This window comes from Chiloscyllium plagiosum, unplaced genomic scaffold, assembly GCF_037043375.1.
Source record: "Chiloscyllium plagiosum isolate Xiang-an unplaced genomic scaffold, Cpla_swu_hap1 HiC_scaffold_22, whole genome shotgun sequence".
NCBI classification, from domain to species: Eukaryota; Metazoa; Chordata; class Chondrichthyes; order Orectolobiformes; family Hemiscylliidae; genus Chiloscyllium; species Chiloscyllium plagiosum.
Genome location: NW_028270160.1, coordinates 43,682,807 through 43,707,819, shown reverse-complemented (window position 1 = coordinate 43,707,819; position 25,013 = coordinate 43,682,807). Strand labels below are relative to the sequence as shown.

Below are 25,013 nucleotides of genomic sequence, written 5' to 3'. Positions count from 1 at the left end.
CACCAGAAGATACAATGCTCCAATGACGAGTCATCCAGACTCAAAACAGTAGCTTATTCTCTCTCCACAGATACTGCCCGGCTCATTGTGATCTCCGGCATATTTTGTTTTCAGTTCAGATTCCAGCAGGTGCACTAATTTGCTCCCAGAAAATACCGGATTTATCAAATTTCATTCTGGGATCTGATTTGTCTTGTAATATAACTGAAAAACTGACAACCATGATTTTTACCAAAGTAGTTTCTTAAGAAAATCGAAGCTTATGACAAATTAAAAATAGAAAGTGTCTTTGGTGTCTTTTAAATATTGCTTATATATTGCGTCAAAGCATTTATTATCTCTCCAGTGTATAAATTAATTTGGGCATTGTGTGTGTGTGTGTGTCAGACACGCGAATGAGAGACACAGACTGATAAAATGCGAATGAATGACAGCTGCTCAGAACCTGTATGTGGAAAGTCAGAACTGCAGAAATTTTTAGAGGGAAAGAGAAATATACGTTGAGGTTAAATTCCTTAAAAGTGTTTCTAAGTTGGAATGTGACACCATCCCACCCTCGTCTAGTTTCAGTCTGGATACATTTACAAGTAAGTGGGGAGCAGTTAATTAATAATTTAACATTTTCAGGTGTATCATTAACTACTAATTGAACCAACATTCTGATCTTGACAGTTAGCTCACCTACATCCTGAGCTTTGAGACCTCACCAACATTGGCCAGATGAACTGTGCTGTGTCCTTCATCAGGGACACTGACAAGCTGGGTCTCCTTTGAACCATGAAACTGAGGAGCTGCATTGCTGCCCAGATGAGAGGGTGCAGCTCCCAGCACTTTTACAAGTCTGGGCTTTTCCTGCTTAACGTGGAAGTCAGTTCATTGTGTTACACTTCACACAGCTTCAGCTTCAGCTCCCTGTGATCAGCCTTTACTGCAGCAGTTGCCACTGTGCTTCTGCTATAAAGCGGTAGTTCCATTCTCGTGCAATCCCGTGTTATAAGAAAATCATGTAATAGCAGCATTGTTTAAACTAATGGGGCTGGAGTCACGTTATAACCAAAGTTATAAAGCTTTAAAAGTTCGTGCTTTAGAAACAGTGTCCCCAAATCATCAATCATATTATAATGAATTCCCATTAACGAAGCACATGTTATGGCTGAACAACCTGTATTCTGTTTCTGTGATGGGGAACAACAGCCCACAGTGACAGCACCTGGTGTTTTCTCCTTCATCACTTACTGTTCCTAGGGGCACAAGGCATTAACACAGGATTCCAGCCTAAAGGGAGGCAAGGCCCCAACGCACTACCAGAGATTAAGCTATCCTGTCACTTCCGAGCTGCGGTGGCTCAGGAAGCTCAGGTGGTCACAGCATGTTGCTGCTGACACTTGGGACAACAGGTATCGTTGGGTACATACAGGTGATGTCTGTCAAGGTCGCCCACCCCACACCAGCCCAGCCCGGCTCCAGCTCATTGGCTCTCCCTCAAGTTTCTGCACTTTCTCCCGTAAGGACAATAAACAGGGACTACTGAAAGTTAGAAAATGATTGTGCAGAGAGCAGGGAAGGACAGCACTTGTGGAGGTTGATAGTGAGGCAGGAGGGGTGTGAAAGCTGTCTGCTCAGTAGGGGAGATGGGGATATGCCGACAGAGAGGAGGACGCATGCTGTTAGAACCCATGTTGTTCTGAGGAATGCCATAGTGAAGAACATGGGATTGGCACCAGTGCGTGATGTGTAATACACCTTCCTTGCCCTCCCGAGATCCCTAATCCTCTCGGTGCACAGTCTCCACACTGGTTGATATTGTCAACACACTGCAGCCCTTCAGATGACATTCAAGTCAAAGGCCCAGAAAGTAACCTTTCCTCTCACCTCCTTTCCTGTGGTTGGTGAGCTTTTGTAATTGTATCAGTGGTTCCTTTAACGTGAAATCCTTCATGTGTCCACCCTCTCTTTTTGCTCAGGAAACATGGAAGTGGGATCATGGCTGAATTGGAGAGCCATTGTAAAACAGACCCCATGACAGGCCCTACTCCTTTAAAACAAAATTATTCATTCACAGCATGAGGGCATTGCTGGTTAGGCCTGTATTTATTGCCCATCCCTAAGGGCAATTAAGAGTCAACCTTATTGCTGTGGGTCTGGAGTCACATGTAGGCCAGACCAGGTAAGGATGACAGTTTCCTTCTCTAAAGAACATTAGTGAACCAAGTGTATTTTTCCTGGCAATTGACAATAATTCATGGTCATCATTTGATTCTTAATTCCAGATTTTTATTGACTTCAAATTCCACCATCTGCCATGGCAGGATTTAAACCTGAGTCCCCAGAACATTACCTGGAAACCTAGATTAACAGTGCAGCAATAATACCACTAGGTCATTGTCTCCCCTTTGGTTAGCTGACATGGGGTTCCCAACTCACTTATACCCACATCAAAACTAGAAGAATAGAAGACAGTGTTACATTCCAACGTAGAGACACTTCTATGGAATTTAACTCTCAGCATATTCATGCCTTAAAAATTTCTGCCATCCTCACTTTCCGAAGTATCATCTAGGACTATCTGGCTAGGATTAAGCATTGGACTATCTGCTTGTTATGCTAAGGAGTATTGGAGAGCAGTATTTAATGGCGGTGAAAGAGTTCTTGCCTGCCAGTTTATAGTATACTCCATCACTTACATTTGAGGAAGGGACACCAATCAGGAAATCTTGCCTTCTAAGAGCTGCCAGCCTATGAGATTTGGAAGCTCTGCAATGGTCAACAACATCACAGGGAGAGCAGTGGCTGCTGTTGGTAATAAACTCACTCAAGACCCAGGGTTGTTGAGGAACCCTGGTTACAGATGAGTGATGGAGGCCAGGAGGTATGGCAGGGAAGGAGTCACAGATATGGGAGAGGTGGAAGTAGGCTTAAGAGCTAAGGGGGAGTAACCTTCAACAGACTCCGTTCCCTATGTCTAATCCCTCAAACACACACTTGAGGGCCTCTGATGGAAAGACACCTTCCACCATCTCTGAAAAGCACATGCTAAATCTTGAAAGGATTTGCTTTCCAAGCTTCTGGCATGGTGAGTCTCTTATTCACTCCTGGAGGAGCACCAGTGGTAGCTGATGTGGCCCCTAAATGAGCATTAATTACCATAAATGAGCCCTTTGCCCAGATTTATTTAGGATAAAGTCAGGAAGACCACAGGGTTCCCATTCACTGCATCTCTCCCCACTCAGGGGAAGGTTTCAAATTCTGTTCAGGGATCAATATGTGTAAGATGGGCAAGGAAGAAAGAAGAAAAAAGACAAATGCAGGCTGATTAGCATAATTTAATGTTTTCTCCATTTGCATGATTGTATTCTTTGGATTAATTAGCTACGAAGTACCAATTTTTGATTTTTATAGTTCTATCGATATTTTTTTCTTTTAAGTAGACAAAGGTTGAACAGAAAATAAAACTGGTGCAATCGAAAGCAAGATGAGGCAACAGTTAAACTTTTTTCAACTATTTGCTGTTTCCCAAAGTATCAAATTTCTGTAACATTGAATCACTATTATTACACTTTTGTGTGTGTGTGTAAAACCATAAAATTGTTATCTGCTGGATCAGAAATGAGAACTGGAGGGTTTGTCGAGAAGCTAAGATATAGGCTGAGGAGGAGTTCATACTGTGCACATGATTAAATATTGGCCTTAGAAAGCAGTCCTATTCTTGTGCATTTTGAAGCAATTATTTCTGAAAGCTGCATTGGAGACCTTGATGGAGCAGAGTAGAAAGAATCAGGAAGACCTTCTGTCCAACAGAGGGCTGGGGGCTTTCCAGGTTGATCCTCAGAAGGCAGTTGGGGCCAGGTGGACGTCAGTGTCTAAAGGGTCAACGACCTGTTTGCAGTGCAGCAAGACACTCTGACTGCACACTCATGGCCTATCTTCAACAGCTAACGATGGAGCATCTAGTCCCAGAGACTGCTTGGATCATCATATCACTATCTATCAACTATCAACAACTTCTACCAAGCAGGACTCATACTAAATGTTCAAATGCTTCCTCACTGCTACCAGTTTGCATACACTGCCAGCTCTTCTTCATGGCAGCTACCAGCTCAGATAATGAGGATAGGTTCGAAGTGCAATTTGCATGAATGACAAGAGGGCAGTTTACTGGATGGTGTAAAATCCATATGAATTCCCTACAAAGGATTTAGCTAAGGACTTTGGGGCAGCCTACAATTTGCTAATGATTGTAACGCACATCTCGATGATTTTAGAAATCTATCAGTAAGCTTGTGGTCAGTGTGAGAAGTATGGATGCTTGCAGTGCTAATTGGGCAAAGGGCTTTGCATAGGGCTTAGAGCCCATTCTTCACAGCAATACTGGTTGACCTAATCATGATCCCAATCATGCTTCACTTGCAGCAAAATTAGTGGCCACACAATATCTGCAGGTGCTAGCTCAGACTGAAGTCATGCAAGGTTCACTGGTTACTATAATAATCTGCACTGCTACCAGTGTTTCTGTTGATTGCTTGTGTAGAAGATCTGCAGGGTATCACAACATCCTGTCCTCCAGTGAATAATTGACATTACTGAGGTGGTGCCTGGGCAAGTGGAAGTAGACTATGGCTCCTCTGGTGTCCTCTCTCAAGAAGAAATCATTCATCCTTCCACCCCTAGCATTCCACCAGAGCAGTTCTTCATGGACTGCCCATCCAGAAAGAGGCTGTTGAGGTTGTCTCTTTCTGTTCTTCCTCAAGCTTCTGCTCCTTAGCAGCTGACTCTATAGCTGGTGGTGTGAGCTGTGTGCTGCTGATGATGTTTGTTAACTTGCAGTAGACAATACAAATGGAAGGAAAGTAATTGGATATTTTAAGGCACAGGTAGATAGACTTTTGTTTTTGTTAGGTAGTGGATCAAAGATTATTGTGAATAGTTAGGAATGTGGAATTCCAAACACAAACAGATCAAGCATGATCTTATTGAATGACAGGTCCACATGGTCTACTTTTCCTCCTAATTCAGATATGGAACATTAATGTACCAGATGTGCTCATGTAATAGTCAATCTCATGTATAATTCAACCCAATTTTTTGCCAAAAGTTTCTTAAATGTTCAGGTAGCTCATGTCTCGATCAGCTCCGACGTACGGACAAAACTCTGGTGCAAAAGGCGGCTGTTCAGCTTCTCATGTCTGCAGAGAATAATAAAGATACTTTCTGGATCCATTTTGCTGTTTTTGTTTTGATGGGGTTCAGACATGGTAGGAACAGTCTCCAACTTGGCAACTCTGAAACCCGCTTCAGTACTGCCATAAGCAGTTAGCTACTGAGACAATGGCAACGCATAGATTTCACCCACAACATTTTGGGTAAAAAATTGATCGCTCAAACACAACTTTTAGATGAGTGTACACATAGGTCAGCAGATTAACAGGCGAGGCATTCATGCCCAAGAAGGAAAATGGTAAGAACATAAGAATAACTAGGAGCAGGAGTGGCCAATTCAACCACTCAAGCTTGTTCCACCATTTAATATGATTATGGCTGATCTCTACTCCTAATATTTTGAAGCATTACACTAACAATTGAGTCTACCTGCCATCTCCTGCCTAAGGAAGGTGGTGTGAGTGTAGTGGCAATGTCACTGGACTAGCAATCTAGAACCCCAGATTAACATTCTGGGACGTGGGCTCAAATCCCACCATGGGAGATGGTGACGTTTGAGTCAATTAAACAAAAAGCTGATGCTTAAAAAAACAAAGTTAGTCTACTGCGATCATGTAACCGTTGTTGGTTGTTGCAAAAGACCATCTGGTTGACTAATGCCCTATGGAACAGCAAATCTACCATCATCACCTGTTACTTGGTCACCCCACGTGAGACTTCAGATGCACAACGTGTGTGGTTAACTCTTAACTGTCCTCTGGGGTTGCCCAGCAAACCACTCAGTTCAATGACAATTAAGGAGAGGCAATAAATGTTGGCCCAGTCAGCGACAGTTGTGAATACTAACAAACAGTGCTGCAGTGCTGTTGTTGAGGTAGAAAACATTGATGAATCAAACAGAGCAATCTTCCTCTCTACTTCATGTTTTATAGAATCTTTGCTTTTCTCGAATTAAACATGTGAGTTAGAAGCAATCCCCCCTTAACGCAATCAGTGGTCCATATGCTCCATTCCTACATCTGTTTTGCCATCCATTGGGATTGAACAGTTTTTTTTCTGATATGAGGTTTTCAGAAATGCAGGGAATGTGTTTTAGCTCCCGTGTGTGGCCACTTTTAAATGGTTCAATCGCTTTAAATCCAATTTGCAGTTCTTGAAGGGTTGATGGTGCGCTGAACTGTCTACAGCTCATTGAACACGCTCAGTGTCAAAAACAATTGAGGCCAAAACCTCAATGTGCCTCAGCACTAAGAAATGAAAACATGCCCATAAACTCTTAAAATATTAAGAAATTTAAAAGAAATATGGGTTGCCAGGGACTGAGGGTTACATTCTCTGAATAGAAAAGTAGATTTCTTCTGCTCTCTAAACAAGTGTCTGGTGGGGAATCACTGAATCCAGTACATGGGTAAGAATTAACATGTTGGAGGCAGATAAAGACACAGAAGTGGGCATGGTTTTAAAATTTAGTGTGGTGTTCCAAATTGATTTTGGGGGTATGGGCTTTGTAAACGATATCGAAAACACTTAAAAGTTTTCATCCTGGGAGATATTTGTCATACAAAAGCACTTTATTCAGTTCTATGACCTCAGAGAGATCACAGAGAGACTGTGAAATGTTGTAAAACCCAGAGCATAAATCGCATTGTTGCGCTTGTTCTGGAATATGAGCATGACTTGCATACGTTGTCACATTTCACAGTAAATGTTATTAGGGTGGATTGTATGACCCTACCTCTGGACCCCTTACCTGACTGCCAGTATAATTGAAAGTTGGGGTGTACGTGAAACTAAACAGATGGTGTCTCTCACTTCCCTGCCCATCCTTGACCTGTCTCCCACATAAAAGTGGACAGGCAAGGAACCAGGCAGCCAGTCCACCCTCAGGCCTATTGAGGCTGTCATGCAGCTAATTAACACTATCCACTGGCCTAATTCCATCTCCAATGCAATTTTTGCCTGTGGCTGGACTAATTGGAGTTGAGGGAGTGGGAGTGGGTGGCGGCAAGGTAAGTTACCTGGCAACTTTTGCAGTATAGGCTGCTTTTGGACTGACAGGTGGGTGTACCTCATTTATGGGATCCCCTGTGCCCATTCAGCAGCACCCCCACACCCCTTCCTCTCCCCTCTCCACAAGATAGTATCCCCTCGTTTATTCCTACCCTGAGTTTCTAAAACCTATTCGACCACAGCCCCAATTTGCTTGCTGACTTACTGATTTTCTTACTTTGAGGTTTCCAAAACTTTGAGGTTTTGTTTTCAATGCAAGACTGATTTTGAAGCTTCTTTCAAAGCTTTAGATACGAACATAGAAAGGTACATTTTTACTTTGGGATATCATTTAGAATCTCACAGACCAGCATTGTGGGTCAACCCACAGCTAGTGGAAGGCAGCCCACTACCACCTTCTCAAGGGCAAATAGGGATGGGCTATCAATGCTGGCCAGCCAGCAATGCCCAAGTCCCACAAATGAATAAAAGAAAAATAACTCATGGATTGACGTAGTTTTTAAAGAAATCCTTTACGTTAAAGCATTGCCTGTCCTTAAGACCAGGAATCTGGTTCAGCTTCCATGGATTTTCTGGGCCCTGTCAAAAATATCAACTAAACTTTTGCTTTGTTGCTGCTAATATACTTAAAGGCACACTCAGCGATTTCCCCAAGCTTGATTGACATGTAAAGATGCTTCTTTAATGATTTATTGATGATGTATGTGTTGAGGAACTGCAGGGGTTTGAGAGAACAATTCACAAAATGAGAGGCAACGAATCTCTGTCCAGTTATACTAAATCTGAAAAATTAATGTAAGGTGTAAGTCAATTCTGATTTTTGAGATGTTGAACCAAGGAGTAATTTACTGAGTATGCACTGGTGGCTGTCAGTACACCAAAAGATTACAGGTACCCAGTGTACAATCTTCCATACTTTAATTTAGAAATGTTTACATTGGTTTGTTATCATTTTCACGGTAATTTCCTAAGTATTTGTCAAATAACTTCCTTTCCTCAACAGCCCAGCAGTTGTTAACTGTCTAATCTCTGGCAAGTCATTCTGATATGTATTTGAGTTGCTGCTGGTCCAGGGGGAGCATGTGAAGTCATAGTAGTCTTCAGACCGCCTTACCTGTGTTTTGACTCCAGTTCCCAGATTTTGAATTTCAATTCTAATGTTTAAAAGATGCACCCTCAGAATTTCAGGCGAACACTTTTAACCATTATTTCATTTTTAACGTCAATTTCTCCTTGGGGATATTACAAGACCGCAGTATAGGACTAATCCATTCGCTGACATTTTTGTTATTAAATCATAGAAGTCTCCTGATGGCAGGGGGTCCAAACAGTCTTGAAACTCTGCTTGAAGTTTGCTTTTTTCTCTTATTTGAAGTCTTCATTGAACTCGAGTCATTTCATGTCCGTATGTTTGTATGAATTTTCTGTAGTTTTCCCTTGTTGTACCAAATAATGAAAGTGAACTTGCAGTCTAAATATTCAAAATGTTTCCTCGTGCAAGAATTAAGCAACTGAAACCAAATCACACTTTGGGTTTAGATTCAGGAAGGAAATTACAGTATATTTAATCAGGAATTGTAAGTGATTGACATTTTGCTTTTTAGAAAAGCCTTGTGATATGCAGATTGTTTTGCACAAAGTTTACTATTTGGAACTCATTACAGCAAGTTGACAATAAAATGTGAGATGAAAGTGCCGTTTCTTAGGGAATGCAGCACATGCAAGGTTACAATATAGCAGATTAGTGACATTGATAAAGGATTCATTTACCACAATGCAAAGGGTAGAAAAAATGCTAATGCGTTTACTGGCAAAACATCAACTAGCACTTTTTACTCTTACTATAGTTATTGATGATGAATGGCAATTTGACAAACAGGAGGCACACAAAAAGCCATGGATCATATTTTGCAGCTGCTTTTTAGCTAAGCAAAGATAATGATAATGTTACAAGCCATAAATGTAATTATTCTGAGCTCTAAAAAAACAAGAAAAGATTATGATTTTGAGCTGGGGTGTGACATAACTGCAGGATTGCAATGACAATAAGCAAGACCAATCTGTACTTGTTAAAATTGATTGACAGATAATATGTTTCTATCCTTTTTGTTCCAGCTTAGAATAAATAGATTACCAAGGTGAGAAAGGAGGCAGGTTGTTCATTATCGACTCCTCCATTAAGCATGAAATAAAAATTCTTGCAGACTGCCATCATTAAATCTGTATCATCCCATTAGTATACTCTGACAAAGTGGCATCTTAATGAATTTTGATTTACGTCAGTCTAGAGAATAAAAAAATACACAGTAAACTGAACTCGAGCTACAAACAAGCTTTCAAAGCATCCTTTGCATCTTGATAACTTACTGAATACGGCATTTTTGGTATTTCTATTAGTACAATGAATTCTGGGGTTTAACATTTTCACAAATTAAAAGGCTAATTGGAAGTGATGGAAAAACTATTTTATGATAAACAGGACCTCATCAATTGTATGAGTCATTTAGATTCTGTTGACTTTTGGAATAAAGTTTATGTGCTCCATTTACCGTGTAGTATTCTATCGAAGTGCTAAACATTTTGGGAAGAGGTTGCAAAGTTCATTAGCTTATTAGTATGCCGTGCCACATAATTCTGAAAAGTATTTTTGTTCTGCAATTCATCAGAAGGTAAATTCTGAATGTTAACAGTGCCATCTGGGATATGTTAAGTCAAGGCAAAAGTCCACCACCAGGAATAGAGAAAAATTAGAAGGTGAATCGCCTTGCACCTCTTTAATTAGTAAAAGCCTGGCAAGCTGCCCATCTATCATTGGCCACAGAGCAGTGTATGCTGCATGAAAAGCAAAAGTGTGGAAAAATCATTTTCAAAATATATTTGAATGTTTAAATTTTAAAATGTGTTTACAATAAGTACATGGACACCGAAGCTGATGTGATATATGAGAGTCAACAGATAATGAAGGATTCCTCTTACCTATGTTCAGAACTAAGGATGTCTGTTGATCTTCATTTTATAGCTGGAAAAGCAGAGATGGGCATTAAAGCCAACAGAAACTGGGAACTAAATTAAAATATAAACCTTTTCTTATCTACACTACTTTCAGTTTTCTCTCTCCCCTTATCTCCCATTAAAGGATTAATTTAAAAAATGCAAATCATGATACTAATTGCTAACCTTTAATAATGAGCTCAGTGGAAGATACAACTGTTTCCTGCCATGGGTAAGATGGGAAGGTGACTAGAAAGAGAGTAGAATGTAGAAAGCCAGCTAGAAGGCTAGAGGTAGTTCTGAAATGGTACAGCTAACTCTATCTGGTGCTCAATACTTGCTCAAGAAGGAAGTCGCAACATGGCTGGATGATGATTTAATGTCCAGGTACTATTCTAAGATTCAGAAAAGGATTTTGTTGTGATCTTTACAGTTACTAGTGTAGTGCTGCCAATCCTGGAGTTTTGGTCACTTGTCATTTAGTTAGCTGAAATGTACTGCAAAGGCCTGATAACTATTAGCACACCAATAACAACTCCAAAGACTATAATTATAGATGAGTGATTTTAATATAAAGGTAACAAATTCAATTTTAAAGACCACAATGTATATCCTGTTATTGCAAACTACAGAATCTGTTGATAGTACTGGTTTTGCAAATTCATCACCAAAGAACATATCTCCTGTCTTAGAGAATGTGTCATCCTTAACTCTAGTCATTGTCATAGAGTCATACAGCATGGAAACAGACTGGTCCAACCAGTCCATGCTGACCATAATCCAAAAGAGACTAGTCCCACCTGCCTGAGCTTGGCCCATATTCCTCCAAACATTTCTTATTCATGAACTTTTAAACAATGTAACTCGACCTGCACCCTCCACTTCCTCTGGAAGTTCAATTGGTTAAACGTGAAGGAGAGAATTGGCAATGTGGGAAAATGAAAGTTGGTCACTTTATAAGGAGAAGTACAAAAGCGGGATAATATTTAAACACGGAAGGACTGCAGAAATCAGTGATACATAAGAATTTTGATATCCTTGAAATGAATCAAAAAAAGCAAGCATATAGTGCAGCAAATAATAGGCAAATGTCGTGTTAGTCGTCATGCAAGGGGCAGTGGATTGTAGAAATAGGGAAGGATTGCTGAAACTGTAGAGAGCATTTGTGAGACCACACTAAGAATATTGCATATGATTTTGGTCACCTTCCTTAAGGAGAGTCTTTCTTTCATTGCAAGTGGTTCCAAAAAAGTTCTCTAGGCTGATTTGTGAGATAAAGGGATTGTCTTACAAGAAAGGTTGACCAGCTTGGGACATACTGGCTGGAGTTTAAAAGGGCAACAGTTAATCTTATTGAAATATAGAACGTGGCACAGTGACCCAACAGTTAGCACTGCTGCCTCACAGCACCAGGAACCCGGTGTGGAGTTTGCACATTCTCCCTGCGTCTGCGTGGATTTCCTCTGAATGCACCAATTTCCTCCCACAGTCCAAAGATGTACAGGTTAGGTGGCTTAGTCATGCTAAATTGCCCATAATGTCCAGGGACGTGCGGGCTAGTTGGATTAGCCCTAGGAATTGCTGGGTTATGGGGATAGTGTAGGGACCTGGGTGTGAGTGGGATGCTCTTTGGATGGTTTGTATAGACTCAATGGGCCGAATGGCCTCTTTCTGCCCTGCAGGGACTTTTATATCCAATCCTGAGGGGATTTGACAGGGTGGATGCTGGGAGTATGTAGAAGTAGGTGACATGGAGTTTTAAAAAAGGGTATTTTGTTCATGGTAGAGGTGAGGAGAATTTTTCTATTAGGATCATTAATCTATCGAATAACATTCCTGCTTCCTACATTTTTTTTGTTTTAGATTAGATTACATTACAGTGTAGAAACAGGCCCTTCGGCCCAACAAGTCCACACCGACCCGCCGAAGCGAAACCCACCCATACCCCTACATTTACCCCTTACCTAACACTACGGGCAATTTAACATGGCCAATTCCCCTGACCCTGCACATCTTTTTGGACTGTGGGAGGAAACCGGAGCACCCGGAGGAAACCCATGCAGACACGGGGAGAACGTGCAAACTCCACACAGTCAGTCGCCTGAGGCGGGAATTGAACCCGGTTCTCAGGCGCTGTGAGGCAGCAGTGCTAATCACTGTGCCACCGTGCCGCCCAATTTTCCTCTGCACCGACATCTGAGGCCCATGCACAGCAGCGAAATCTGAAACCTGAAATCTATGCTGGGAGTGGCATTGACACGACAGTCACTGTCCACAGACCCTCGTAGTGGCCACACAGCTTACAGAATGCTGCTCCAAAGTTCTTTTCCTCAGATAGCAATGGAGGCTATAGCATTGAATGTATTCAGTATTGTCACATGAAACTGCCAAGTGTTTAATCTTCCCAGCCCAATGGGTATATGTTGGGCTGCTTTGCAGGATTTATGTTTTCCTGCTGCTGGAAGGTGCCCTCTAATCTATCTACCGAGTCCAGTCACATGGGGATTTCTGGTAAAACAACACGATTATTCCTTTATCTTATAGCTAACATTAAAGAGAAAGCAAGCATTATTATATCATGAATTAACAGGCACAGTCTTCCCATGTATATATTAGTCATAGAAATTAAGCACATTTCACCATAACCTTTATTTAGAAGAGTATTATTTGATAGATGATATCCTTTGATTATCTATCAATTAAATTCGTCTTTTCTCTTTTACAGAATGTATTTCTGAATGCTAAGACAGAAGAAGAAATCTTTGCTCACCTGGATTTGGAATACATTGAGCCATGGGAAAGAAATGCATAAGCTTCCAAATATAAATTGTATCTTCATTATATGTTTTGGCAGAGGAAAAGGGAGTGTTCATGTAAAATTTTACTTTTGTTTTAAAAGCACACTTACATAGAATTGCAACATAAGTTTTCTTCACTGAGATTGGCAAGTATTATACAGATTTTCACCAGTAGTGAAATGACATTACATAAACTGTAAATGGAACTATTTTGGGAAAGGGATTTTAATTTACTTAGTTCTTCATATTGTACTGTGAAACTGATTAAGACTTTGGAATATATGAACAGGCGTTAATCAATTAGTCCCTCCAATTAATTCTATCATTCATTTGGAACATGACTGATCACTACACGATTTATCCATCTGTGATTCATTTTCCTTCTTATGCTTGCTTAATAATAAGCTATTGATCTCAGACTTGAAGATTTCAGTTAACCCAATTTTCATAGTCTTTTGGGAGAGCAGGTTTCACATGTCCATTTGGAAATCTCAAATTACATATTAAATAATAATGTATTATTGTCTCCCATTATAACCAGTTCTCCTAAAATCGGTGTCTAAAATCCCAATATGTTTATTTTTCTCTGTTATATGCCAAATATTGTAAATGTGATGGAATTTACACAAAGTGCACTTTTATAGGTGACCACAGATCTATTACGAATGTTCCATATGTTGTCTTTGAATTTGTTTTAAACCTCAGTATTATGGTACAGTATTTTATGAAAGAAATGATGTAGGACAAAATTTACAGTTTAAAAGCACTATTATTTTTGAATATGTGGCCACAACGTTTGGAAATTAAGTCAGCACTGGACAGATACATTGGATTTCTGCTCGAATACTAAAACTGAAACTGAAACAACAATCTAAATGTATAACTTTTAAATAGTTGAAAAGGTATGAATTTTGGTGGAAAAGCTATAAGACTGACACAAAGCACGGAATCTTAAAAGGTCCTGAATGATATTGGCGAATTTTAAAAGAATTGCACAAGAAGTCCAGCAAGGCCATTCCCATGGGTGGGGGTCAACAAGTTCCACTTTCTAACAGCATTCTGAGCATTGCAATAAGATTCTCAGAAGGGAGTGGAGAGGTGCCTATTAAGGTGGATTATCACTTATTCTTACCCTCATCATCACCAATTCTCACCCATTAATATGCACGTTCCCATTCTATCTCTGTTGACTGTCTGTGTGGTGTTTGCACATTCTCTCAGTGTCTGTATGGATTTCCATTGGATGCTCCAGTTTCCTCCCACAGTCCAAAGCTGTGCAGGTTAGGTTGATTGTCCATGCTAAATTGCCCATAGTGTCCAGGAATGTGCAAGTTAAATGGATTAGCCATGGGAAACATGAGGTTACTGAGGTGGAGTGGGTAAGGATGCTCTTTAGAGGGACAGTGCAGACTCGATGGACCAAATGGCCTCTTACTGCAATGTAGGAATTCTGTGATTCTACCACATCCAGATAGATTCCCAGCATGAAAGTCAAAGCAGGTATTTTGTTGACTCCAACACACTGTTTCCACCACTGTGTATGCATGGGTTTCCTCCGGGTGCCTCCGATTTCCTCCCACAATCCAAAGATGTGCAGGTCAGGTGGATTGGCCATGCTAAATTGCCCATAGTGTTAGGTGCATTAGTCAGAGAAAAATGGTTCTGGATGAGTAAATCTTCGGAGGGTCGGTGTGCACTTGTTGGGCCAAATGGCCTGTTTCCACACTGTAGGAAATCTAATCTAATATTGGACAGCCAGCACCAACATCTCAGGGCACACTCCACGGACAGTGCTGCATATACCCATGTCCACAGCCAAGACATCCAACACAAGACATCCAGCCTGTCTGCACCCTCATGACCCATCTCTGAATCTTTACAGAATGGTTCTACTCTTCACTGCTGCACTTTGAAGCATACTAGCCCCTTTCATTGGAAGGTTGCTGCACGTGCGCTATGCTTGGACAGGCAACCAGATCGTGGATTGGATCAGGCTGCACCTCAGGGTTGCTTACCCTAACTTTGTTGCAGAATCTCGTAGCATTCACTCACCTTGTGCCTATTGCAGCTCTGCCCTGCCCGGCCTTACCTTGCCATGAGTTGCCTTTCGGTGCTGACTCAAGGACAGGCAGCATGTCATGGGTGTCAGCAGTAAACAGATAAGGGGGTGGATTTCCTACTGTATGTCACCATCGCACAGCTGCACCATGTACCAGCAGCTGAAACACTGGTTGGGGATCTACCAAACGACCATGTTTCAAAGTCAGACAGGAATAGTGCTCCATTAGATCAACCCCCTTCACTCAGGCAGTAAGTCAAGGGCAGGTAATTGGACACACTTTGGTTCCCCTTGGGGCAATCAGAAGCCACTCCAGATTCCGGGTGCAGTGCTTTGTTGGGCAGCACACCACCCATCATGGCTCATTCTATCCTCCATTAAGTTGTTTTCTACTGCAATGAGAGAAAGGAATGGATTGAGTGAGCTATAAGAGGGTGACCCAGCTTTTTCGAGCTGTTAGTGCTGGTGCAGGTGGGGGAGAATTAGGGAGGTGTCCTGATGAGTGAGTAGGAGATGTGGTAACCATGCAGAGTTAATGGTATAGAGATGGCTGACTGGATGAGAATGATTGAGGGAAGATGTTACACTCAGTTAGGGAAAGTGGCAGAGCATGAGGCTTATTGGGTAGTGGGTGCAGTAACAGAGATAGAGTGAATGTAAGGTAGCGGGGAGAAGATGGTGGCACTACCCCTTGTAGAGCAGAGGAGGTAATTGACCTTCTTCTGACACTGATATTGTTGCTCCACACAGCTGAGACCACACTAATCCAGATGGCTATCTTGAACTGGACAGCAGATTCTTGTCAAGATCAGAGTGGTGTTGTAGTACCTACCTCTGCCTGACAGATTCTTGTGTCTATTGTCAGTCCTGGAGGAAGAGGACATTCTTACTCTGCACTGTCCCATCCACCAGGGCCTCCAGGTTCCACCTGCGGAAAGTGGATGCCAGCATTCCCTCTCTCCTAGATTTGAGGTCAGAGTGCAACTCTGGACTGCCAGAACTTACTTGGGTGCACATCCCAACAGTGGTGATTTCTTCTGGTTACGATGATTGGTAGAATCCAGGTAGCATTGGACAAGAGGAGTGCTATAGCATTGGAGTAGGTCATTAATGGTCAAGTGTGGGATGAGGAAACACACTAGGCCTCACAGAGTAAAACCCTTCATGAAATTAATACTCTGCCAATCTATGTAAGATTGAGCCCGAAGAAAACTGTTTCAGTTTTTTCTATGTTATCATGTGGACTTTCTATGATCTTCTACAGTGTTCAATTGATTTACATTTAATAAAAATCCTTCATAATATAGATTGAATTTATAATAGGGTTTTACAACACATTACCATATAACTATGATGTAGGTATTACAGAGACTTAGCTGAGAGACGGACAAGATTGCAACTAGGCTAAAGATGTTTCAGGCATGATAGAGAGGGATGTAATAGCGTTGTGGGAGTTGCATTACTGATGAGAGAAAATATCACAGCCACATGGAGGGCTTATCCAGTGAGGTCATATGGGTAGAGTTCAGGAATAGGAAGGGTGCATCACTTTGATGGGACTGTACTACAGGCCTCCCAATAGCTAGCGGGTGATAGAACAACAGATATGTGGACAGATTACTGAAAAATATGAAAACAAGAGGGTTGTTTTGGTGGGTGATTTAACTTCCCTCATGTTGACTGGGCCTTGCTTGATGCCAAGGACTTGGATGAGGGAGAATTTTTTCGGTGTGTCCAGGATGGTTTTTTGAAACAAAATACAAATAATCCAACTAGGGAAGGGAACATATTGGACCTGGTATTAGAGAATGAGCTTGTTCAAGTTTTCAAAGTTTCAGTGGGGGACCATTTTGGAAACAATGATCATAATTCTGTAAATTTTAAATTACTTACAGATAAGGTTAAGAGTAATCCTTTGGTGAAAGAATCAGCTGGGGGAAGGCTAACTACCTTATTAGGCAGGAACTGGGGAATGGAGACTGGGGGTGACTTTTTGAGGGTAAATCCACATCTAGATTGTGGGAATCTTTTAAATGCCAGTTGATTAGAGATTAGGACCAACGTACTCCTGCAAAAATTAAGGATAAGGATGGCATGGTTCGAGAACCCAAAAGGGATATTGAGTGCTTAGTCAAAAAGAAAAAGGAGGCATATGTAAGGTTTAGGAAACTGAAGACAGACAGAGCCCTCAAAGAATACAAAGAAACATGTAAGAACTCAAACAATTAGTTACGGGGGTTAAAGGGGGCCATGAAATGTCTTTGGCAAACAAGATTAAGGAAAATTCCAACATGGTTTAAACATATGTAAGTAGCAAGAGAATAGCTAGGGAAAGGGTGGGTCCACTCAGGGGCAAAGGAGGGAATTTGTGCGTGGAGCTGGAAGAAGTGGGTGAGGTCCTTAAAGAATACTTTGCAACGTTCTACACAAAGGAGGAAGTCATGGTGGGTGGTGAGTCTCAAGAGGGGAATGTTGGTATTCTGGAAAATGCCAATCTAAAAAACAAGGAAGCAATAGATGTTTTAAAAAGCATTAAGGTAGACAAATCCCCAGACCTGATGGGATCTATCCTGGAATGCTGAGGGAGGCAGGTGAAGAAATTGTTGAGGCCTTGTATGAAATCTTTGTATCCTTGTTAGTTGCAAGAGAGGTCCGAGAGAATGGGAGAATAGCCAATGTTGTTCCTTTGTTTACGAAGGGCAACAGGGATAATCTAGGAAATTACAGGCTGGTGAGCCTTATGTGGGTGGTAGGGAAATTTTTGGAGAAGATTCTTAAGGACAGGATTTACTCATGATTGGAAAAATACAAACTTATTAACAATAGGCAGCATGGCTTTGAGCAGGGAAGATTGTGTCTCACAAACTTGATTGAGTTTTTTGAGGAAGTGACAAGGCAGATTGATGAGGGCACGGAGGGAAATGTTGTCAATATGGACTTCAGCAAGACCTTTGACAAGGTCCCTCATGGCAGACTGATACAAAAGGTAAAGTCATGTGGTCCACAATAAATTAGTCGAATGGACATAGAAATGGTATGGTTATAGAAGACATAGAGTAGAGGTTGAAGGGTATTTTTCAGACTGGAGATCTGAGCAGTGATGTTCTGCAGGGAACAGTGCTTTGTCCCATTGTTGTTTGTAATATATATATAAATGATTTGGGGAAGAATACAAGTGGCCTGATTAGTAAGTTTTCTGATGTCACATAGGTTGGGAGACCTGTGGATAGTGAGGAATATTACCAAAGGATGCAGCAGAATGTAGATAAACTGGAGACTTCAACAGAGAAATGAAAGGTGGAGTTTAATCTGGACAAATGCGAGGTGATGCATTTTGAAAGTATACAATAAATACCAGAACTCTTAGTAACATCAAACTACACAGGGGTCAAGGGGCACAGGTCCACAGTTCCCTGAAAGTAGCAACACGAGTGGATAAGGTCGTCAAGAAAATATATAGCATGCTTGCCTTCATCAGTCATAGACTATAAAAATTGGTAAGTCATGAAGCAGCTGTATAGAACTTTGGGTTAGGCCATATTTGGAATATTGTGTACAGTTCTGGTCACCACACTACAGTAGGATGTGGAGGCTTTGGAGAGGGTACAGAAATGGTTCACCAGGATGTTGCCTGTTTTGGAAGATGTTAGCCATGAGGAGAGATTGGACAAACTTGGTTTGTTTTCACTTGAATGTCAAAGGATGAGGGGCAACCTGATAAGTTACAACATTAAGAGGCACAAATAGAATGGATAGTTAGAGTCTTTTTCCCAGTGTAGAAATATCAATTGCTAGGGAACATTAGTTTGAGTTAAAAGGGGTAAGTTTAAATGAGTTGTGAGAGGCAAGCTTTTACATAGAGTGGTAAATATCTAGAATGAGCTACCAGAAGGGGTGGTGAAGGTGGGTATAGTAGCTATGTTTAAGGGGTGTTTGACAGTTAGATGAATAGGCAGGGAATAGAGTGATTTGGATTGTGTAGAGGCAAAAGGTTTTTAGTTTGGAAAGACATTGGTGTGCCAAAGGGTCCGCTCCTGTGCTATGCTGTTCTTTATTCTTTGTTCTTTTGTTCTTCACTTTTTGTTCTTTGTATTGTCATTTGCAGGTAAACTGCTCAGATGTAACCAAATACCAAATTCTACCTAGAAATTAAAATTCACCAAATGTGAATTAGTTCCATTTGCAGTCGCAAAACACAGCAATTGGGTTATCCATTCAGCAATTGTTATCCAATAAACAGCAGCAGTCTATAACTAGTTGAAAATGCTAAATGTGAAGTGGCATTAATGAAAACAGACACATGGGGAAAATGAATGACGTATGGTAGGGTTAAGAGTCTGTAGATTTCCTCATACAACTTCTGTACTATGGAAGGTGCAGAAACTGGTATCTAACGCACTTGTTTCTCGTGATAAACAATTTTGTCCTGTCACGGTTTTACAGTGGGATGGCCTATATCTAATCAGCATCAGCTTTCAGTTTACTACTGAACATGCTGTGCCCATTTATAAATCACGTGACAAAAAAATTAGGCATCTTGTATATACTAGGTCATGGTCTAATATTTGTTGAAGGATTCCTGTGCTAAATTGCACTATCTACCAGCATTTAGTAGATGCTACTAAGTGCTGCTGCTGACAATTGGGTTAAAAACTCCCTCGGTATTCCACAACAATCCCAATGACAGCTGCCAAAGGCCAATCTTGAATCCTTCTTACCAGGGAGATTCAGTTGCAGGCTGGTGGGTGAGTACCAGTGGGGTTCTGTCCTGGTGGCGGTTGGAGGGGCGGGGTTCAAGGGCAGAGGAGCGAGAAGTGGAAGAGATGCGGTGGAGAGCATCGTCGACCACGTCGGGGGGGAAATTGCAGTCCTTGAAGAAGGAGGCCATCTGGGTTCACCAACACCTTCCACCCCGACCTCAAATTCACCTGGACAGTCTCAGATTCCTCCCTCCCCTTCCTCGACCTTTCTATTTCTATCTCAGGCAACCGAATCAACACGGACATCTACTACAAACCGACCGACTCCCACAGCTACCTGGATTACACCTCCTCCCACCCTGCCCCCTGTAAAAACGCCATCCCATTCTCCCAATTCCTTCGACTCTGCCGCATCTGCTCCCAGGAGGAACAGTTCCAAAAACGTACAACCCAGATGGCCTCCTTCTTCAAGGACCGCAATTTCCCCCCCGACGTGGTCGACGATGCCCTCCACCGCATCTCTTCCACTTCCCGCTCCTCCGCCCTTGAGCCCCGCCCCTCCAACCGCCACCAGGACAGAACCCCACTGGTCCTCACCTACCACCCCACCAATCTCCATGTACAGCGCATCATCCGCCGTCATTTCCGCCACCTCCAAACGAACCCCACCACCAAGGATATATTTCCCTCCCCTCCCCTATCAGCATTCCGTAAAGACCACTCCCTCCGTGACTCCCTCGTCAGATCCACACCCCCCACCAACCCAACCTCCACTCCCGGCACCTTCCCCTGCAACCGCAGGAGGTGCAAGACTTGCGCCTACACCTCCCCCCTCACCTCCCTCCAAGGCCCCAAAGGAAACTTCCATATCCGCCACAGATTCACCTGCACCTCTACACATATCATCTGTTGCATCCTCTGCACCCGATGTGGCCTCCTCTATATTGAGGAGACAGGCCGGCTACTTGCGGAGCGTTTCAGAGAACACCTCTGGGACACCCGGACCAACCAACCCAACCACCCTGTAGCTCAACATTTCAATTCCCCCTCCCACTCCACCAAGGATATGCAGGTCTTTGGACTCCTCCATCGTCAGACCACAATAAAACGACGGTTGGAGGAAGAACGCCTCATCTTCCGGCTAGGAACCCTCCAACCACAAGGGATGAACTCGGATTTCACCAGTTTCCTCATTTCCCCTCCCCCCAACCTGTCTCAGTCAAATCCATCAAATTCAGCACCGCCTTCCTAACCTGCAATCTTCTTCCCGACCTCTCCGCCCCCACCCCAGTCTGACCTATCACCCTCATCAGGACCTCTTTCCACCTATCACATTTCCGACACCCCTCCCCCAAGTCCCTCCTCCCTATCTTTTATCTTAGCCTGCTGGACAAACTTTCCTCATTCCTGAAGAAGGGCTTATGCCCGAAACGTCGATTCTCCTGTTCCCTGGATGCTGCCTGACCTGCTGCGCTTTTCCAGCAACACATTTCCATTCCTGAATTTGTAGGTAAGCGATCCCTGGACTTTTATCTTCTGGCACACATTGCTTCTGTAGCAGTAAATGTTTATGGGCGGCACAGTGGCTCAGTAGTTAGATTAGATTCCCTACAGTGTGGAAACAGGCCCTTTGGCCCAACCAGTCCACACCGACCCTTCGAAGAGTAGCCCACCCAGACCCATTACCCTGTGACTAATGCACCTATCGCTATGGGCAATTTAGCATGGCCAATTCACCTGACCTGCACATCTTTGGACTGCAGTAGGAAACCGGAGCACCTGGAGGAAACCCACGCAGACACGTGCAAACTCCACACAGACAGTCGCCTGAGGTTGGAATCGAATCAGTGATCTGGGTTCAATTCCCACTTTGGGCAACTGTCTGTGTGGAGTTTGCATATTCTCCCCATGTCTGCGTGGGTTTGCTCTGGTTTCCTCCCAAAGTCCAAAGATGTGCAGGTCAGGTGAATTGGCTATCCTAAATTGCCCATAGTGTTAGGTGCATTAGTCAGAGGGAAATGAATCTGGGTGGGTTGATCTTCGGAGGGTCGGTATGGGCCGGTTGGGCCAAAGGGTCTGTTTCCACACTGTAGGGAATCTAATTCCAATACAAGAATCCAAAAATGGGTTGGATTTCAAAATATCCCTGTTACTTTAAAGAACTTAAGTCTTCATTAGTGTACATTATCATTTCTGAGATGCTGTTAGAACAAAATAACGTCCGAGTGTTCCACTTGTAATCAGTTAGTAACCAAAGCACCTCATCATTATTCTACAAGCATCAGAAATGGAGCGATGCAGTTGGATAGATTGCACACCCAGGTCAGATTGATCAAACCATAAAGTATTATTTTCTTCTCTTCTTTCTCTCTCTCCCTCTCTTTTTGTATTCTCATGTACATGTAATTTTTCTTCCTCTCAGGCATACTTGAAGTAATTAGGAAATCTTAATCCTGTGGACAGAGATCTCTAGCAAAAACTGAATATTAATGATTTAACTACTCACATTTTCAAAAGTCAGTCTCAGCTGCCTGCCTATTTGCCAATTTTCTATCCATAATGCCACTGTCCCTTTAATCACATCCACCTCAAATTGCCTCATTCTATTATGTGACATAATCAAACACCTTTTGATAGTCCAAAACCATTATATTAACTATGCTGCCCTCATCCATTGGCTGTGTTACTTCCTAAGATGACTCAATTATGTTAGCCAGATATGACTTGTTTTCACAAATGTATGGCAATTATTAATCACTGGTCCAGATTCTATGATGGCAATTAATTTTTGTTGTGATTTATGGTCTGTAGAAGTTTTCCCACAACCAACATTAGGTTAGCAGGCTGACAGTTACCAGCAACATTTCTCTCTCTTATTTTGACAGCGGATATACCACCAGTCACAGTCCCTCCTAACCCCTCCCTCTCACCAGCATACCCTAGCCCTCCCCAACCTGATTCCTCTGACATTACTGCCATATCCAAGAAGGATTCAATGATTGCAGCAACAGTCACCCTGGGCTCAGTAATTTAGTCAAAGCTTGACGTTGAGTGAACTTCTTTAAGATAAATGCAAACACCAATGTAATTAAATCCATCTCAAAATAACTTTATTGACTTCTGTACCCAATTCCCATTTGCTTAGCTCAGTAGGTATCTGCACCATGTGGTGCTATGTCGAACAATAAAATGTAAAAAAAATCTTCAAGTTTAGTTTTGATCTGAGCTTTTTTACAGTTGGAGAATGGTACATTACCCTGAAATGATGTGGCAAATGATTCTATGATGACAACTGGTGGCTGGTAGTTTTGTTACTCCAAACTTGGGCGACAGAAAGAACAACAGCAGTGATGTCTGCTGGTGTTACTATTTGATGATTTCTGTGGGAAGTTCCCATATGTTTTCCCCAGGTACAACATTAGCTTGGTTTGTGATGGCTGCGAAAATTAATGGATTTATCAACTATTTGATAGAAAGGCCACATTTAATTCCTTTCAATTTTAAAACTGAATTGCTGAACTCTCCCGAGAAAATGCTCTATAACTTCTCCTTTGCTCAGCCAAGTAAATGATGAAAGAGTCAGGCTCATTGAACCTATCTCACATCTTGCTATCTGTCTCATTGAGCAACAGATCATTATTTTGTGGAAAATGCTTGTAGAGAGGCTCTAGTTGCATTGCACTAGATAACAGTTTAATGCTGTAATCTGAACAATATTGCTGATTTTTTTTTAAATTGCTGACACAATAAAGATAAACAAATACTCTGTTCTGTGGTTGAGATATTATGCATCATTTGAAAGACTCAGAGGGAATTTAGCTCTGTAACGAGAATATACAAATAAGCTTCCTTTCATGTACAAAGATGACAAAGTACTTTTTAAATTACAAAGCAGTTGACAACAAAACAGACTCTACGGAAATTCCTGGAGAAAGGCGACTTGGGAACTGAAATGGGACGACCTGCTTCTATAAAGAGTAAACAGAATTTATGTTGAAATCTTGTTTACAATTGTAGGAATTATAAATTGAGCATGATTTTTCACTTTTAAACCCTGAAAATGTATATCATGGATTTTTTTTTTCTCTCAGATCCTCTCCACCTTCATCTGTTCATTTTAGGAGATGGAAGTTCAGGTGCTGTTGAGATTAGATTTGCTTGCATTCAATCCTCGCCAACATAATTTCACAACAGGAGGCTAAGGTAAGAAATTGAATGTATAATGAGAAAACATGGTTAACACTTTCAGATACATTCAGCTAGTTGCTTTAAACTGCCGCAAGGGGATATTAACAGCTGGATTTTTGGTAGTGAAGATGACAAAACTGTCAGGGTTCACCACCATTCCAACACAAAAACTGACAGCATCTGCTGGTACCTGCACAAACAGAGTTAAATACTGCAATCCAGAAGATGCTGTCATTGGGTCTACTCTTCTTCATTGTCATCCCACAGATTGAAACCAATTTTAATATAATCTTGATCTTTTGTGCTCTTAATTTAATTTTGCTGTAAATTAACATTTTGAAAAAGGTGCACCTTGTTGAATGCAGTACAAGTAGGGTTTTTTTTGACAGGGAACTAAATCATATTTACTGCTCAATAAATAAATGCCGCTAAAATGTCACTCAGTTAGCAGCACTCTAGTCTTTGAATCATAAGCTTCTTGGTTCAAGACATGTTCCAGGGGTTTAACATGAACATGGTCCAATTCAGTAGCTAACTCTACATTCGAGATCAGGTGTTAAACCAAAACCCCATCTGCCCTCTCAGGTGGATGGAACAGGGGGTCCCGACTTTGAAAACACCAGGAGAATTATTCTTGGTGTTTTGGCGGATAGTTATCCTTCAGTCAGTGTCACAAAAGCCAGATGATCTGGTCATTATTACATTGCTGTTTACGAAAGCTTGCTGTATGAAAATTTGCTATGTTGCAAAATTACTAAACTTTAAAAATATTTAATTGGCTGCAAAGTGTTTTGAGACATCTTGATGGTGCTGAGGGATTTCCTTTCTCTTTGAACAGCCTAACTGGCCCTAAAAAAAAACCTAACTTTATATCTGTGAAATGTTAAATTTCTCCATCATCGTCAAAATGCTGCATAAATGCTTAAAAAAATGTTTTTTTAAAATAAAGTTTCAACTTCTTGTGTTAATCCCATGTGAATGCCCCAATCTTTATTTGGCTTTCTTTAAAACTTTTATTAAAAATAGAAAAGATGAGGAATAGAGATCTTTTCTACTTATTTATCCAACTCTAAATCCTCATGTTCTTGAAGAAACTTTGGTTCAATTGTT

General features: G+C 41.6%; 1 protein-coding gene across 2 annotated transcripts in view; it reads left to right on the top strand.

Annotated features, from left to right (window-relative positions):
• Nucleotides 1-17,315, top strand: part of dntt (deoxynucleotidyltransferase, terminal) — a 284,731-nt gene extending 267,416 nt beyond the window's left edge. For both annotated transcript variants that reach the window (XM_087998997.1, XM_043712524.2), the window contains one exon: nt 12,884-17,315. In XM_087998997.1, coding sequence (XP_087855123.1) covers nt 12,884-12,970 — 87 coding nt within the window. In that variant the 3' untranslated portion in view covers nt 12,971-17,315. The remainder of the gene's footprint in view (nt 1-12,883) is intronic.
• The last annotated feature ends 7,698 nt before the right edge of the window (nt 17,316-25,013 follow it).